At 42.7% G+C, this 17,799-nt stretch overlaps 1 protein-coding gene across 2 annotated transcripts in view; it reads right to left on the bottom strand.

Moving 5' to 3' along the window:
• TOX (thymocyte selection associated high mobility group box) overlaps window positions 1-15,798 on the bottom strand; it is a 301,092-nt gene extending 285,294 nt beyond the window's left edge. For both annotated transcript variants that reach the window (XM_065902916.1, XM_065902917.1), the window contains exon 1: window positions 15,560-15,798. In XM_065902916.1, the coding sequence (XP_065758988.1) occupies window positions 15,560-15,661 (102 nt within the window). In that variant the 5' untranslated portion in view covers window positions 15,662-15,798. The remainder of the gene's footprint in view (window positions 1-15,559) is intronic.
• Window positions 15,799-17,799: the final 2,001 nt, after the last annotated feature.

Genomic DNA, 17,799 nt, shown 5'->3' with positions numbered 1-17,799 from the left:
CTCTCCTCCTTAGGGCCATATTTCTCACTACAGACACCTCAGCCTCAACCCAGGCAACATATCGGGTGGGCCCTCAGACACCCTGTGATGTCACACCTCCATCTATGTCCTCATTTGATGTCTTCTGCAGTCTTTCATGGGAGGAAAACTTATGAATGATTAGGGTTCACAAGTCTCTCAAATAATCACCATTCTGTCACTCAGTGCGTTTCCATTTTTTGCTCCATGAATGAGCAAGAGCCAAACTTAATACTTGATTATTGGGGTAATCTGGGCTTCCCAGGTGGCTCAGTAGGAAAGAATCCACCTGCCAATGTGGGAGATGCGGGTTCAATCCCCAAGTTGGGAAGGAAGAAAAGGAAGAAATGGCAACTCACTCCAGTATTCTCGCCTGAAAAATTCCACAGACAGAGCAGTCAGGCAGGGTGCAGCCCATGGGGTTGCCACGAGGCAGAGTGACTTAGCGAGTAAGCACAGGTAGGGATCACACCTGAGCTAAGAAACACGTGGCATCTTTTTTTCCTGGCTAACATAATCTGCATTAATACTAATAGCCTTAGAGTAGGTGTTGGCTTTTTTTTTTTTTAAGTTGCCTCAAGTCATTTTGAAAAGAGGTAGGAAGTCTAAAAAATAGTTCAAAAAATAGGAGTCCCTTTCCCCTCCTCGCTGCATGATTTCTAAGGCCACCTAAAATGGCATTTCCTCTAGGAAGCAACGGGGATTTCCTGAACTTCAAGCCATTAGTACTCCTTCTGTACCACCAACACTTTGACTACAGACTCCATCCGCATCACATCAGTTACACTAGAGCTGGACTACAGTTATTTGCATTCCTCTCTTGGCTAGTCACACAGAGGCAGAGTCCAGTGCTTACTGATCTCTGTGCCTGTCTCTGCCCCTGCAACACTCAGCCTAAGGCTCAGCACACAGTTGGGTATTCAGTAAATACCTTTCACTTCTAAAAATGAACTAAGTGTGCCTTATTAACAAAGCCTACAGCTTCTTTACAAGTGTATTCCAAAAAAAAAGTCTGCTTCTTAGGCGAGAATATCCTCATCTCATCCCTGTGCAAATATTTGTATGGGGACTGCATTAGAGCTACCTGAAAATAAGAAGTTATAATGGAAACAGTGACATAGCCTTAAGTGAGGCAACCCAAATAGGAACTACTTTAATACTTTTACTGAAATGTTCTCTGCTTGATAAAGTTCATTACCAGAATATCATCTTTAAAAGTGAAATGCATTCAGCTGAGCACTTTTTTTCATTTTGTAAATAGATTTTTCCTGCCTGAGCTCTCAGTATAAAGTACAAAATAGTCTTCCATAACATTAGAAAAATGTCACCCCGTACATAAAGCTAAATTTTTTAAAATAGGCTTTTTTTCTTTAGCTTTTTAAAGGTACAGCAGTATCTTCCCAGAGCCATAACCCTGTACCGCCTACTATTGTTGCTATTTAGTTGCTAAGTCCTGTCTGACTCTGCGACCCTATGGACTGGAGCCCATCAGGCTCTTCTGTCCATGGGATTTCCCAGGCAAGAAAATTGATGTGGGTTGCCATTTCCTTCTCCAGGCGATTTTCCCAAACCAGGGATCAAACTTGTGTATCCTATATTAGCAGGCGGATTCCTTACAGCTGAGCCACACTGGAACCCCACTGCCTTCTATACTAAAGGCTGAGTCATCAGCCTGCAATTTGACACCTAAAATGTGCTGGAATAACACAATAAGCCTAGAATAAAGTTACATCCCCATGGGATATCCTATGGCTATAAAGTCACCATCTTTTCAACATGACCCTACTTATTACTAGGGTTATATTTAAAATGACCCTGGCACTAATCTTCTTCTCACCCATTCAAAATGACATAGAAAAGTAGGTAGGTGTTAAATTTACAACCCAAGTGCCAAATTTTCACATCACATCAAATGAAAAATTTTATATATAGCATACCCATTGTTGAGTGTTTTGTTTTTACTTTGAGTTCTTGATCAATCTGGGGTGACTGTAGCCAGTTACCTTACACAGTAAGTTTGACTCCAACGATTTCACCTGTGTTAGCTTTAGACAGCTAACTAAGATAAATAGTTTATCACCATTGTTACATCTTGGCAAAGAGATGATAGCAGAAATGAAACTTTGACCTTTAAGTTTTCAGTCTAGGAGTTATTTTTCTAAGAACTGAACATTCATATATTCATTCATGTCATTTTACCATAAACACTGTATTCTTGCTCTTCTTAACCAAAATTCAGATACACCTTCATGGTCCTTCCCCCTCTCAGATATACAACTTTACTTCTCTTCCCTCCACTAACCACCCCCCAAATTTTTTTTCTAAAGATTTCAAGTTAGAGAGAGGCAATTGACCTCAGTAAAATTTTCCATTGGCTTACATTTTTTTTTTCTCTTTTCAAAGTACTCCTTAGGGAAAAAGAAAAAAGATAAACACACTTCATATAACAAGTACCATAAGAAAAATATGTTCTGGCACTTTTCCCAACTTGTAACAGAAAAGAATTTACATCATCCAAGTATAAGTGCAAAGAGTAAAAGAAAGAAATCTCCAAATGGATTTCTGTTCCATTTTCAAACTCCAAGGCCAAGGGAACACAAGTGCTTCACTTCAGAAATGAATAACGAATGACTTCAGTACACATACACCTTTCTCTTTTTGGAGATATTGCACATAAAAGAGCATTTTTTTGGCACGGCTGACCTGCAGAGATGTGGAGCTAAGCAGAGTCATGAATTCACTCGCTCTGATATGCACACATGATACGCAATTAAAATCTCCATTCACATTCCTGCCGGGTTGTCAATCATGAGGAAAGCCTTTTTGACAACATTCAGCGAAGCGTACCAACTAACCGCTCAACAGGAACTTAAACAGTAACAGCTTTTGTTACTAGCAAGAACGATTTTCTTTTTTTTTAAAAACCAAGATTGGGTTCAGTTTCTAAGAAATCATTATGCTCTGTATTTTATGGGCTTTCATTAAAAATGAAAATGTGTCAAGAAGATTTTGTATAGCAAGCAACGTGATGTAATATCTAGAAAATAGGAGATACATAACAATTTCTAGCCTTTTCAACTGGGTGGGGGGGAATCTTTTTAACTTTTCCTGTGTAGAACAATGAACAATGATCTTATAAAGCAGAGTTCTGGGAAGAGATGTGACGTTTCTAATTCACTCTGAAGCTTTTCACTAGAATTTTCAAACTTTTCAAAGAGATCAGGTCTATATCTCACTTGAAAAGTGACTGACCAGTTTATAAACCAATAGGAAAGTGACATTTTTTTAATCATAAAGAAGAATATTTAGCATGTCAGAAATACTGCATGCATTAAAGCTTTCAATTTATAGCACTCCACAGAAAATATTATGCACATAAATTCTCTACAGATGAACCCAGAAGGTACTCTGCTCATAACTTAGTTTCTGTTGAACATCTAATCAAAGACTGTGCCCTTCGTAATAGCACATTAGTTTGCTTTAAAGTCATAAATCCATAAAAACAGGGCCCAGTAAAATTGAATACAGGATGCTTGTTAATCGGCTGCTGTGTCTGTTTTGAGCAACTAACCTGGGATTGTAAATTTGAAACAAGTTAAGACTATCAGATATTGAAATATTTGTCTTTCTACTTATCATGCTCTGTAACTGAGAGAGCAGATGCATTCTGACCATTAGCAGTCATGACAAATTGCCTTGCTAATGAACGTTACACACTGGAAGTGCCATAACTGATTAAACTACAATTTCCCACTACCAGAGAGAGAGAGAGAGAGAATTGGGAACTCCAGCAGTGGGCAACTCTGATATTCTGCCAACAGGCCTTCAGGCCACTGTGTGATATTTTGAAAAACACTCTAAATTCCATATGAACAGATTCTAGAAGCCTATGTGTATACAACAGGTTTTTAAAGAACATTAGATAAAACAGTTTAGGTTGGAGCTGATGAGCCATGAAAAATGGATGCATTTTAACTATTTGATATCTTTGCAAGTAGGTATTAAAGAATATTCTCTGGTGTGGGCTGTTTTCTTTTTTCCTTCTCTCTCTCCTTCCCTTTCCCCGCCCCCAAAACATCGCGTGTGCTTTGCATTTCACATAAAATCTTTCTTTTGTCAGTTCCTTTGTCGGTGCAAAATTGGCAGCAGTTCAAATTCAAAGTACTCCTATTCATTTACTGACCAATGTCATTCTAGTTCACATCAGCCAGCGAGCTAAGCTCTAAAAACATAAAAGACTTGCTTCACCACTGACGAATAATGTGTACATTTTTACAGAGCTTAAACCTTAATGCTTTCCCTGAAACTAACAATACAGTATATCTTATCATTCCTTTTTCACAAGCAAGCAGCTGCTGAAACGCTTGCCACTTCAAAATATCAATTGCTTGCCAGAATTTTCCTCCACACACCCTGTCAAACTCATGTATATTGTGCAACGAAAATGGTGCAGGACGGAAAGCTAGAAATTGTGTCAAATTCTGCTGTAAGGGTATGATGTGCAAAGAACAATGTATGACAACCGTAGAGGCTACAAACAATGGCACTGGAGCCAGGGACTTCATAGATCACAACTGTGCCTGTACATATTTCATTGTAGGCATTATATATTTAAAGCATGACAAATGTATCGTCCTACATTATGCGCTACGCAGAGGCTCCTCCCACAGATCGCCTTTCACGTCTCTCCCGGTGATGGAAACACAGTTGAGTTTCATTTCTTTTTCTTTTCTGAAAACATTTAAGGTTCTCAAGTCTTCAAGGAAGAAGACACACTCTTACACACGCACACAAACGAGGCTATCCAAATGAATAACAGAAAACAGAAGACAATAATACAAGATGAGAAAAGGAGATCTTGTTCACTTAACATTTTGGCTGCTCTCTGAGGACACAAAGGCAAGGATTATCTTAAACAGTAACCAAGGGTATCAGAGAACTACACTATCACTATTCCCGTAAACTGTTGTCTGCCTAATTTTAATGCAGATAAGTGCTGGCTTATTGATTTGTGCGATTTTCTAGCAAAATGGAAATCCCACGTGAATATGTTCTTTGTGTGCAGAAAATATGGTTTAAGAAGCTTTTACTCTTATTGCTTCCCTATGCCAAAAGAACAATTAAGCAAATAATATTTCACTACTGGATCAGATCTATAAACTAACACGGATTCCTGTCTGTTTAGACTTTATCCCTTCTCGTTTTCCGATTCGCTCTGTTTACTTTAAAAGCTTCTGGTTATTGAAAAGTTGTTTTTCTTCCAAGCATCTCTTCAGTAAAATCTGAAAACAGCCTCCCTTTGGAACACATTTACTTAATTATAAAGGGGTTCATGGCTCTAACAACCTCACACTAATTCAGTCAATGACTGCAGAAAGGGAAACATGTTTATAGGAGATTAGTATGAATCTATATTCATCTCCTCCACAACCTAGCTTAGGTTACAAAACCTTTATCACCCAATTAGCTTGATGTGGAATTAACTAACTGGAAGTTAAGGAAAACTTCAAGTCAGATATGCTTTTAAGGTGTTAATAAATATTTTGGAGAGAGAATAGGTAGTTTAGGTGCTTAGGGGTGCTGACCTTTGCTGTGTTGATTAGTGGGACAATGCTACATTATTAACACGCAGCAGCTGTACCTGAACTGTTGCCATGAATATAATAGCCTTTTATAGCCATCAGGGGAGTGAGGTGGGAGGCCTTTATTAACCACTAGACATGATTAGCACATTATGTGAACTTTAGTAGGCAAATTATCTCTTATTGAAATATAATGTTGGTTATAACTAGCTGTAAACATGATTTTTAAAACTTCCCAGTGAACAACTCCAGGTTTCACTACCATTCAGTTCATTATTGGCCGGTAATCGATGAAAACAGGTTCTACTGGGGAATGTACTTATGGGAACTGAATCTCCAAAAGGCAGACCTTGTCACCAAAGGCTGACTTGAAAACTGTTTGGCATTCCAAGTTCAGGGATATTAGCATACATGCAAACTTTCTCTCTTTAATTAAGTCAAACTGTTCATGAACTAGAAAAGCTGCTTTGGGATTTTTCTTCTTCTTTATTTCTTTAATCAGTTCTTAAAAGATTAGTTTTGCAGTAAATTTTGGAGAGTTACCTTGAAAAATAACAGCATAATTTATTTCAAAAAGCTTAATTTGGAGAGAGAAAAAGATTATCCCATCAGCCTTAGTAACTGAACACCGTGCAGGGAGTCCATTATGAACAGTCTTTTATGCCCTGGCAGAAAGTCATTAACATAAAATAAATCATTAGCTTTGATATTAAGCTTCTACTATCTGCAGGTTTCTATGATTAATGTTCATGACTGCATCTGCCAAATGATAAAATATACTTTTTGTTGAAAGGTTATCCTGCCTCTTTATTATTAACATTTCTCTTTATACAATTGTTCCTGGCATTTTAGGTGAAGGCATATTGGTGTAGAAGGAAAGAGTTGGTTTTTTACAAGGGCTTGGAGATGCCAATGCATATAACACTTTACCCATCATTTTTCAAATTAACCATTTAATTGAGTTAAAGGACCCAAGAATATCAGGTGGTGCACAGACATGCTTTCAGTGTAATTGGACTATCTTCAGATCCAGTTGGTCCACTGTTTAATTAATCTTGCACATTACATTGCCCATCTCTGGCCCATATATCAGAGGAAGGGAGTAACGGGCAAGCTTAGTCCCCTGAAGTCAGGAACTACAAGAGGTCATTTCCCTCTGGAGCAGGCATTCTCAACTTTATTTTATCTCCTTACACTGCACCATAGACAACAGATTCCACCCCAGCATCTCTCATTAGGTGCACAGACTCACAATGCAGAAAGGGAAAAAGACACTCCCTGGGGGCTTATCAATATCTGAGAGAGGGGGATTACAGGCTGTACGGACACACACCTCATTTTCCCCAATTCACCTCTGACCCACTAGAAAGGTTATTCCTCTCACTCCTTTCCTGAAAGAATCACTAATCTATGACTTTGGGAGAAAAAGTCATCCCACTAAGGTAGCAGAAATAGAAGAAATGGGCTGAGAATACAGTATTTTTTAAAGTCTTGAATGGCTTGAATTCTTGAACATCTTTTCTCACATGGTTTTCAAAATAATCTACCTCTGTTGACTCCTTGATGCTCATTAGGTTGCCTTGATACAAACATACATTATTTCCTCTAGGGGATGCAGGCAAGATTGGGACATGGGTGGATGAAAAGTTTTTAGTTATCAGAACTTTTACCAGACATAGAACAGAGTAAGGCTTCTAAACAGAAAGGGAAACAAGTGGAGGGAACCATATCCTCTGAGGGTTGTATTTATTTTGCCTAGGAGGTAAGTCAACACAGGTTAAAGAGCCCAGGTTTTATCTGAAATCTTCAACAAAAGCCTTCTTCAGAGAGGCCTAGGGTTTTCCTCATAAAAGATCCAGTTCTTTAGTCTTACTAAGGTATAATTTGTCCAATTAAAGCCCTATCATTGTGAAAAACACTGTCACATGTGAAATATGGCTAAGTTTCTTAAAAAGGAGTGGTAATGAGGCATTCCTGCTAGCTAGCTAGTATGATTGCCTTTGTTTTTGTACACACTGATTCTGCCACTTATGGTAAACTCTTATGCATTTATGGGAAGAAATATATCCAGGACAATGTGGAACACAGTAAAACACATGCTCACCCAACACACACACACACACACACACACACACACACACACGTGCACGGGCACATGCCAATTTGTCTACCAGGTAACAACTTCCAGAGAGGGGCTCAAAGACTTGAATGGAAAAGTATTCCATGCAGCAACTGATAGTGTTACAACTGTGGATCAGATACATGTAAATTATAAGCCCACATAGTAACTCAAAACACTTTATATTTTCTTGGCCACTAGCAAAGCTTCTTATCAACCAACCATGGCACTAGTTTATTTAGGAGTCCTTTCAAGACAGCTTCATAAAAGCACATAACTCAAGAATGAAAAACAATAAATACGTGGCTAAAGCTGAACCATTAAAAACTCCAAAGTGAAAAATGGACAAGCAGAAAAGCATTGAGAGTGACATGGGTTTCATGACCTCTGTTAGCATAAAAATAAATCAGTGATGATGTTTCACAAATATAATGGAAATCTGAAGATAGATTTTAAAAGTTAACTTTTTAATCAAGGAAGGCAAACTCACTGTAGATCAAATAAAGAGACCTGGGGAAATATTACAGGGGGTTTCTTTTTGGCATCACCCCTCCTCTGATCTTTTTGCTGCATCCAGGCACAGAGCAATATAATGTTCCCATTTTCAAAATGAATGCTATAGGGAGGAACATGTTATAACCAGAAAAGACTCATTTCAGGTTAATGTGAATTCCATGTCTCAAAGTATTATGGAAGAACTGCTATAATTAACAGTCTGTTGGCACTTCCATTATAAACCACATTTCTAAGCAGTTTATAACTCAACTGTTTTTAATGAGAAATTACTCTTCAGGATGAAACTTGGCATGCATGGTTTAAAACAAAAAATGCTCAACTTCATTAGGGCAGATGTAAGCTGTAGCATCTTGGTGGGCTGCTTTCCTAGGACAGTCCATTTAACACAATTCACTATCTACTGCTGGTCCTGTCAACCCTTGGAAACCACAGGCTATCTGATTTGGGGAAGTACATCTTCAAAGAAAATGATCAATTGAATAATAGTTGTTCTTGGGCCTCCTCAGGGGATACCAAAATCTGAAGTTTCTCAAGTTCCTTATATAAAGTGATACAGTATTTGCATGTAACCTACACACATCCTCTGTTACTTTAAATCATCTCTGGATTACTTATAATGCCTAATACAATGTAAATACTATGCTAATAGCTGCAAGCACTATGTAAATGATATGTAAATAGTTGCTGCTGGTGCGCGGCAAATTCAAGTTTTGCTTTCTGAAACTTTCTGGAATTCTCCACCCCCCCAAATATTTTCTATCCAAAGTCGGTTGACTTGCCAATGCAGAACCTGCATATATAGAGAGGTGCGTGCATGCATGCTCAGTTGTGTCTGACTCTTTGCAACCCCATAGACTGTAGCCCACCAGGTTCATCTGTCCACAGGATTCTCCAGGCAAGATTATTGGAGTGGGTTGCCATTTCCTTCTCCAGGGGATCTTCCCAACCCAGGCATTGAACCAGCATCTCCTACATTGCAGGTGGATTCTTTATCACTGCACCACCTGGGAAGCCCATGGAAAGCTGATGTATACTAATAACATGAAAATGGAAATAAATAAGAAAAAAGAAAATATCTTTAAGATTGGTAATAGTAAACATTCCCATGTTAAAATTTTGTTTAAATTCAATTAAACAAGGCAGCTTTCACACACTTAGATGCTTCATGGGGAAGCTTCTTGCAGCCAAGATTATAGCTATGTCTTTGGGGCCCACAGTATTTATAACTATGGTGTATCACAATGTTGTTTTCTCCTAAAGATATACATGCTAGATTCTTAGATCTGGCTGTATACAACATAAGTTTTATCTTTAACAGTTGATCCAATATTTTAAAAATGCAATTGTTCCTAATGGTTCATCGAGTCATGATAAGTATATTACTTTTCCTTGAAATATAAGTTAAATATTCTACCTTATGACTTCCAGAAACCTTGAGATTCACCTTTGGATAAGCTAAGATGTAGGATGACAAGCTACCTAAAAGTGATTAGTTAAATAGGTTCTTCATTTCCAACTATTCCCATCTTAGTTATCTATGCATATTCTGATGAGAACACGTAAACATGCCAACCCATATAATCACTATAAATATAACTCACCTGACTTACCATGTGCAACTAAAGATCAGAAGATCATAGTCCCACTTTCATACTATTTTAGAGTCTAAATTAAGATTTCTCACTGATAAGGGACATTCAAGGAGCTGATCCCAAGCTCTAGATACACTGTGCCTAAAATGTGCTGCAAGAAAGGAACAGTGAGCGCTTAGAAATACCCACCATGGCTTTCCTCTCGGGATCACACCTGTTTTCTTAGTCCATTATTCTATGATCCTAGGTCATTCACTCAGCTGGGGAAAAGGATAGCAGCCTAGTTGAGGAATTTAAGAAGTGGACCTGGGCCGGTGGACTAGAAGATTCCAATTTCTGTGCCCAAAAAAGGTCAAGTGCTGGGGGTAGGATGGACCTGCTATGATGCACGGCTGTGATGGCAATGATGACAAGCACCAAGCGCGGCCAGGATGGACACAGCGGCGAGCCAAGGGTCTGAGGAGAGGGAGTTCAGGTGAGAAAACACAGGCCTTCCGCGTTCAGACCCAGACTGGGAAGGAGAAAAACGGGACGGGGAGTGGGTCTAGGATTGAGGCTGTTTGGGAAGGGGACAAGGAGGAGGGAGGGAGGAGGCACCAGACAGACAGACAGACCAGCTGCTGAGGGCAGGCTTCCATCAAGACAGGAGGATCTCCAGTAGTTGAGAAATATCCCCAGGGTCTTTTCAACTTTCTAGTAAGTTAGCAAAATGTTGGGAAGCACAAGAATAAGTCATCCTTCGTGGTTAAGTAAGATTTCATCTATGCCCATCGCCCCGGTCCCCTAACCTATCCCTTTCTTGAATTGAGCCCATCACACAAAAAAGTATGACCACAAGAAATAGCCCCACACACCAAAACCAACATTTTGGTACTAGAGATCCATTCTGGTACTAGGAAAACCACTGTTAACTGGGAACTTTCCCTACTTCTTTCAGATTCAAGTGCCTTACATTTTTCTCTGTTCTTAGCCCCTTGCAATCAGGTCACTTAAAAAAACAACAATAAGCAGCTGATGAGATAATATTTAAATATTAGTTTAGTTTTTCCAGCTAAGAGAAATATCAAAATGCTCCTTAATATCATCACTCAGTAACTTTAAAATAAATGGTAAAATATGAGAATAGTAAATAATGTAAGCTATTTTAAAAATAACATGAGCTCCAAAGCTCATAACTAAAATTTTTGCATAGACATTTAAAATTGGAGTTTATGACACTGAGATATCCCACAAAGTCAAGATATTAATAGCTACATTTGAGGTTTTTGTATGACATCTGACTCAGTGGCCAAAACCATATGACTGCTTGGCTTAAAGCTCTCATCTATAAATTTATTTAAAACATCTTTAAAGACCTCAAAACTTATGAAAGATGCCAGCTTAAAAAAACTCCCATGGGAGTTTTAATTACACTAATGATGTTCAAAGTATTGACTATGAATTTCCCAAAGTCCTAGAAGTTATGGGGGTAGGGAGGGAACTAATCAAGCATGATGCTCTAAATTGCTTATAATCCTCCCCCTCCCTCCTCTCTCCCCTCCTCCTCCTTTTTCTTACATTTATTAAAGCAGAAATAATGACTCTATCATAATGTGTTTGCAAATCCTGTATTTTAGGAAGGGTGAGTTTTGCCACATTAAAGAAAACACATAATACTCTAAACAGGAAAATAAGCTCGAAGGAGATTCTGAAGAGATGGCAATGAATCTTGTTTTTCTCAGAAGTCATCAAATGTCTAATGTTAGCCCTGACATTTTAAGTCAGAGTTCATCACAAACAGGTTCTTCCTCCTATGTTTATGTGAAAAGATGATACATTCTCCTTCCTCATTTCAATGACAAAAGCCCAATATTCCAAACGCCCATTATTCTTCACTCTGTATATAGCCAGTATTAAGCATGGGTTTGTGTTATGAACTTCCTTGTGTCTAAATCAGTCAAAGAAAGATTCAGGGCCTGATTCCACAAAAGCAACCGCTGAGAACAGTAAAGACCATTATTTCCTCTCCCACTGCTGGCAGAGGTCAGCATCCCTGTCATTAGCCATGTCATAACATAATTGTATTACTACTCCTTATGTGGGCAGATACTGAGCAATAACTGAACACATCACATCATTGCAGAAATGAAAAAGTGCCACTTCTTTGTCCCAATTTAGCATAAAATCAGTGAAAACAATCTTCAGAAATGACACTGCACTAGAAACTGAAAGGAACTGTTATTACTCTGTGGGTATATATTTCAACTAATGTTCTGACATCTTCAACTAGAACAAAAAAGAGGACTCTATTTGACTACTGAGCTCCAATAATCCAATTTTTTTTTGGTAACATTCAGTTCAATTAAGGGATACAATGTTACTTAACATAGCCTTCATTAGATGAAACTCCAGTATGGTACCCATCTCTCAATGTCTCAAACAAAGCCATGCTTTAAGTTGCCAGAGGTAAACAGTGTTACTTTGAGCCTACATGTTCCTGTCCAGTCTATGAGTTACACTGCTATTTCAAAGGCTGACCTATATACAGCAACATGCCATCCAGTTCTGGCTGTTTGTATAAGAAGAGATGCTTTGCACAGTTGCCATAACCAACATCAATGCATTGTTCTCACTTTTCTCCCCCAATGGACTACGTGAAAACGGAGGTCACTTTGCATGATGATGTGCTCATAACCTAACGTGTTCTTGCAAAAGAGCGATACTAAATTAAACTGTTATCCAAAAAATTGCTCCTCCAGAGTTTATTAACTGAACAATATAAGTAGTGTTTTGGCAATCTATAGAGCAGCAGTGCTGGAGAATGTCAGCAAAGTAAAACAACCTCGTTTTAGTTTAGAAAAGCTTCAGGAAGAGGATATTCATTTTCTGGATTAGGGTCTCTCCTGACATTGTAAAAAATAATGTCACTGGAGAAAGTCTAGTCAGTGTGTGGTGCTGAACCACAGAAAGATACTGGTTCCGCTGGGATTTAGCACACTGACTTTAGTAAAGTGTCGACAGATTTCAAATAAAGACAATTAGTAATTTATGATCTTATCATCCTACTGAAAACAAATAACCTGACAAAGTGACTGTTTCTTGTAATAAACTACACACTCATGACACCTCTGAAAGAGACAAGCTTTACTTTACACTCTTCTCTCTTTGGGGGGAGTCAGTTAGCTTGTTTTTACTAATGTAGATACAGATTATTTCACCTCTTTCAAACTTCTGTCCACCTTTCAGATCTCTGCAAATCTACTTGAGTCACTGCAAAAATGAACGCTGGCTGACTACACTCTAAGCAGCTCAAACTGTGTAACTGGACAGAAATTTTGTGCCAAAGCTAATCACGGTGGAGAAGAAAACATTAGTGCTGGGGCTTTCTGGGGCCTAGCAAATCTACTCAGTACACAAAATGTAATCAAGAATGAGTGACAAATATAGTTGATAGACTGCTACCCAGAGAAGGGCAGGAGCAGACATCCTGAGGCAAACATTTCCATGAAGTCTCTTCCTACTATGAAAAGTGTATCTTATGACTGTGCATCTTTAAAAATCCATTATTCCCCGAATAAGTAAAATAGAAGACTTGCATCCAGTCTATAGAAAGGGTGGCTTATTTGCATTTAAAAAGAACAGTTTGCTCCCCGTACACCGGGTGACTTAAAAGGAACTTCAATGAGCTAGTAAAAAAAATTCTGAAGACTTTCTAAATTAATTTATTCAATGCACAGTACAACCCACTAAAATTATTTAAAGCACTTAATTGGAAAATGATTTAATATATTGGAGCAATTCTTGATTTTCCAAAGCATTTAACTTTCAAATTAAATCTGACCCTGCTATCAATAGAATGACGAGTGAAATGTGTATCTAAGACATTATAAAATCACAGATAAATTTAATAAGATTCGTCCAGTTTCACTGACAAAATGTTTCTGACCTTTTGGTTCCAATTACTACTGTGGAATAGGTCTTTACTATCCAACTCAAGACTGCTGCTACCTTTCTATTATTTTTGTAAGTAGTCGTGTTTTATAAGCAAAAAAAAATGTTACATACACAAAATACCTCCTTATTAAGGCAAAACAGACTTTAGAGTAAAAGAGCTATGTTACCAACAAATAATGAAACTTCTTCACAGAAACTTCTCTGGTCAAAGTTCCCTCACCCTCCAACTTGTCCGTAGCTACAGAGCTGCTTCCTGCGGGATGAAAAGCCTTTCTACCTTGTCCCAGACTAGACATCTCTGGTTTCTAAGTTGCCTAGACATCATCAACACACGCACATTGGTCTTACACCGTACACAGGGCATCAGGGAACTTGTCCACGGGATGATATAACTCACAGCTCTGTGGGGTGTGTGTCTGGAGTGTGTCTGGAGTGTGAGTGAGTGAGTGAGTGAGTGTGTGTGTGTGTGTGTGTGTGTGTGTGCGCGCGCGCGCTCAACGCGCGCGCCTGGGTTGACCAAGACTCGGAGTTGCGAGTCTGCAGCGTGCTAGGGAGCCCGGGGGCTGAGGGTGAAGCGCGCTAAATACCTCCGGATCACGTAAAATAGCTCCTTGATGATGACTCGCCACCGGGCAAATGTTACGAGTCTCAACGCTCTATCCAGTGGAATTCACCAAGGGGCAGACGGAATCGCTGGCAGAGGCACGGTGTCCACCGAGTGGGAGCTGGGCGTCTAAACCGCTCGCCCAGAGTCTCAGAGAACTCAATTCTCCCCGCCACGTTTCACCGGGCGGGACTGCTTAGACATGTCCAAAAAGCCCGAGGCGAGGACAGCCGTGGCCCTGCGGCTGCTCTCGGACTTGGTCCCCCACGCGTCCTCCCTCCGGGAGGTGAGAGTTCGGGAAAGCGCAGGAGTCGCCCCCTTCCTATGTACCCCCAGACTGATCCATCCTTGGGACAAGCGGAGCTCCGCAGAAGCCCCGCTCACCCTCCCCGCCGGCTTCGCCCCGGGCCCCCGCGGCCTGGGCACCTGGGGTCCCCGGGCTTCGGGTACATTCCAGCCCGGGACCTGCTCGCGTCCCGCGCCAAGTGCTGCTGCTCCGAACATGAACGCGGCGCGCCCGCCCAGTTCCTAACAAACTCGCGGTTTCTGCGCGCACCTCCGGGCAGGAGCTGTCCGCGGGACCCGGCGCTCCCGCGGCACCCCGGCCTGCAGACCCGAGCCCGGACACTGGGCTCTGCCGCCGAGCGGCTTCGGGAAAACAAAAGAGTTGCGGAGCGCCGTTCCCGGGCTGGGGGCGTCTCCGGGTCGCCGGCACCCCGACTCCCAGCGGCTCCCCTGGCAACTAATCCCGGGCCGGGAAGCGGTGCCACGAGCCCCCGCAGCCCGCACAGGAGCGAAGGAGGAAGGGGAAACAAGAAAATCAATGGAATTCTCTCGCTCTCCGCCTGCGTTCCGGGACCCCAGACACACCCCCAAAGTATTCTGCGGTTCTTCCTTAATTTCTTTCCCCCCCCCCCAGCGCCCGCGGCAACCCTAGGCAGGGCTACTGAGTCGCGATCAGCGGGAAGGGAACGATGGAGCAAAGCGCGTCACTTTCCGCACCATCGCGGTGCAGGGCAAAGCCCGGGAGCTGCTCCGCAAAACTGACTCCCCGAGCGCACGCCCGGCAGCCGCGGGGCTGTGAGCCGAGCGCGCCCGGGAGACCGGCCTTCGCGGCCGGCTGGCGGGCCTGCCGCCGCCCCCCTCCCGGGACCGAGCAGCCAGAACGCGGCGGAAACAAAAGCAGAGCTTTCACCTTGTTGCAATAGTAGGGGTCCAGGCAGGGAGTGGGTCCCAAACAGGGCGCGTCGGGCGCAGCGGCGGGCTGGGCTGGAGGTGGATAAAATCTTACGTCCATTTCACTCTCACATCAAGCAAACTCCTTTTCTGTGCCTTAAAAAAAAAAAAAAGTGTCCAGCAAAACAAGCTTAGACGGAACAGAGAGAGGTGTCTGGACTCAGGAGTAAAAGAAACACCTTCCTTCCCTCACATCCGTTTGTGGTTTGTTTAAGAAGAAGAGGAGAAAAAAAAAAAAAAAAAAAGAAAGAAAGAAAAAAAAAAAAAAAAAGAGGGGGGAAAAGCGCTCAACTCCCCCAAGCCACGGCGCGCACCCGTCGGCGCCGAGCGCGCAGCCCGCTCCGCCGCCGGGCAGGTAACTTCATGCGCTCATTGTCCCCCCGCCCGCGCCCCCATCCCCGCCTCCCGCGCCCCTCGCCGCCCGGCACACGCGCTCGGGCTCTAGGTCCTGGGCGTTTTGTTGAAGTCTCTGAGTTGCTCTGCTTGGAGTTTATTTTCTCCACCTTGGAGGCCTGGAATGGGGTGGGGAGGACGGGAGAGGGGGACAGGGCGGTGTGTGTGTGTGTGTGTTTGTGTGGTGCGTGGAGGGGGGCGGTGAGCGACCCGGGCCCGGCGGGGTGGGGTGCGTGGCGGGATGCGGGTTGCTGGCGGCCCAATGGCGAACGCTCGGGGCCGGGGGCCGGAGGAGGGTGGAGCGGAGAAGGACCAGGAGAGCGCGGCTGGGCCCCGGGAAGCCTCCGCTGCGCCCGGGCCGCGCTCTCCTGGCCGCGGCGCGACGCACACAAAGGGGCCGGCGAGCCCGAGCCCGAGGCGGCCGCGGGGCCCGGAGGGGAGCGCGCAGCCAGGGGGCGCTGTGGTGCAGCCCACTCCGCAGCCCCGCCCCCGGCCCCGCCCCGGCCCCGCCCCGCTCCCGCTGGCCCCAACGCGGCCGTCCGCACCTCTCTCTCTGGCGCTCAGCACCTCTAGCCGCGCTGCCATCCCCACCCAGCTATCCGCTCCCCACCCCAGTTCCCGCTCTTGGGTGGAGGTGACTGCTCCTGCCTGCGCCTCCTTGGGGGCCGGGAACCCTGGGGAGCGCCAATCCTTTGAACGCTCTAACTGGTCTTCTGTCCCAGGGACCCCCAAGGGAGGGCAGGGTGGATGGGCTCTAAGAGTTTCCGTTCTCTTGCTGGTTCCTGCCTCCAGCCCTCACCTTCCCCTGGTCTCTGTTCCCCTGGAGGGTTAGCGAAGGCTAAGGCAGTCGTGTCTGCCTCCTTGCCACCCCATGGTCTGCAGCAGGCCAGGCTTCCTTGTCCATCACCAAACTCCCAGAGCTTGCTCAAACTCATGTCAACTGAGTCAGTGATGCCCGTCTCCTCCTCTGTCCTCTACTTCTCCTCCTGCCTTCAATCTTTCCCAGCATCAGGGCCTTTTCCAGTGAATTGGCTCTTCGCATCAGGTGGCCAAAGTATTGGAGCTTCAGCTTCAGCATCAGTCCTTCCAATGAATATTCAGGGTTGATTTCCTTTAGTATTGACTTGTTTGATCTCCAAGGGACTCTCAAGAGTCTTCTCCAACACTACAGTTTGAAAGCATCAGTTCTTAAGCACTCAGCCTTCTTTATGGTCTAAGTCTCACATCCATATATGACTACTGGAAAAACCACGGCTTTAACTCTACAGACCTTTGTCGGCAAAGTAATGTCTCTGCTTTTTAATATGTTGTCTAGGTTTGTCTGAGGACAGTATAAGGAAGGATAAAATGAACATCCCTTGAGGTCTACACATGGCTCCTTTAGGAACATTTTGTTAGGCATTGCTTTATATTTCTTACAACATTTTCATCTTAAGTCATTGTTTTCTTTCTTCGCTCAACATTTTTTAAGTGGCAAGAGTACAGCTTCCTCTCTATCTCCAGATTGACACGGTGCAAATTGGTGTAGGGAGAGAGAACTGTAAGATAAAATAATTTTTCTCTACTGGATTCGGAAGAACCTGTGTTTCCAGGTCCTTCAAGGAGTGATTGATCGGTCATATGTGATGATGTCTCCATAAAAATCCCAAAGACCGGGGTTCAGAGCGCTTCCAGAGTGGTGAACAGTAGAGGTACTGGGAGAGGGCATGTGGCCGTCCCACGCACCTTGCCTTCTGTAGCTCTTTCATCTATTTGTTCCTCTGTGTCCTTTATTATACCCTTTTATAATCAAGTGATAGACAGTAA

This window comes from Muntiacus reevesi, chromosome 12 (genome assembly GCF_963930625.1).
Source record: "Muntiacus reevesi chromosome 12, mMunRee1.1, whole genome shotgun sequence".
Lineage (NCBI taxonomy): Eukaryota > Metazoa > Chordata > Mammalia > Artiodactyla > Cervidae > Muntiacus > Muntiacus reevesi.
This window is presented reverse-complemented; position numbering and strand designations above follow the sequence as displayed.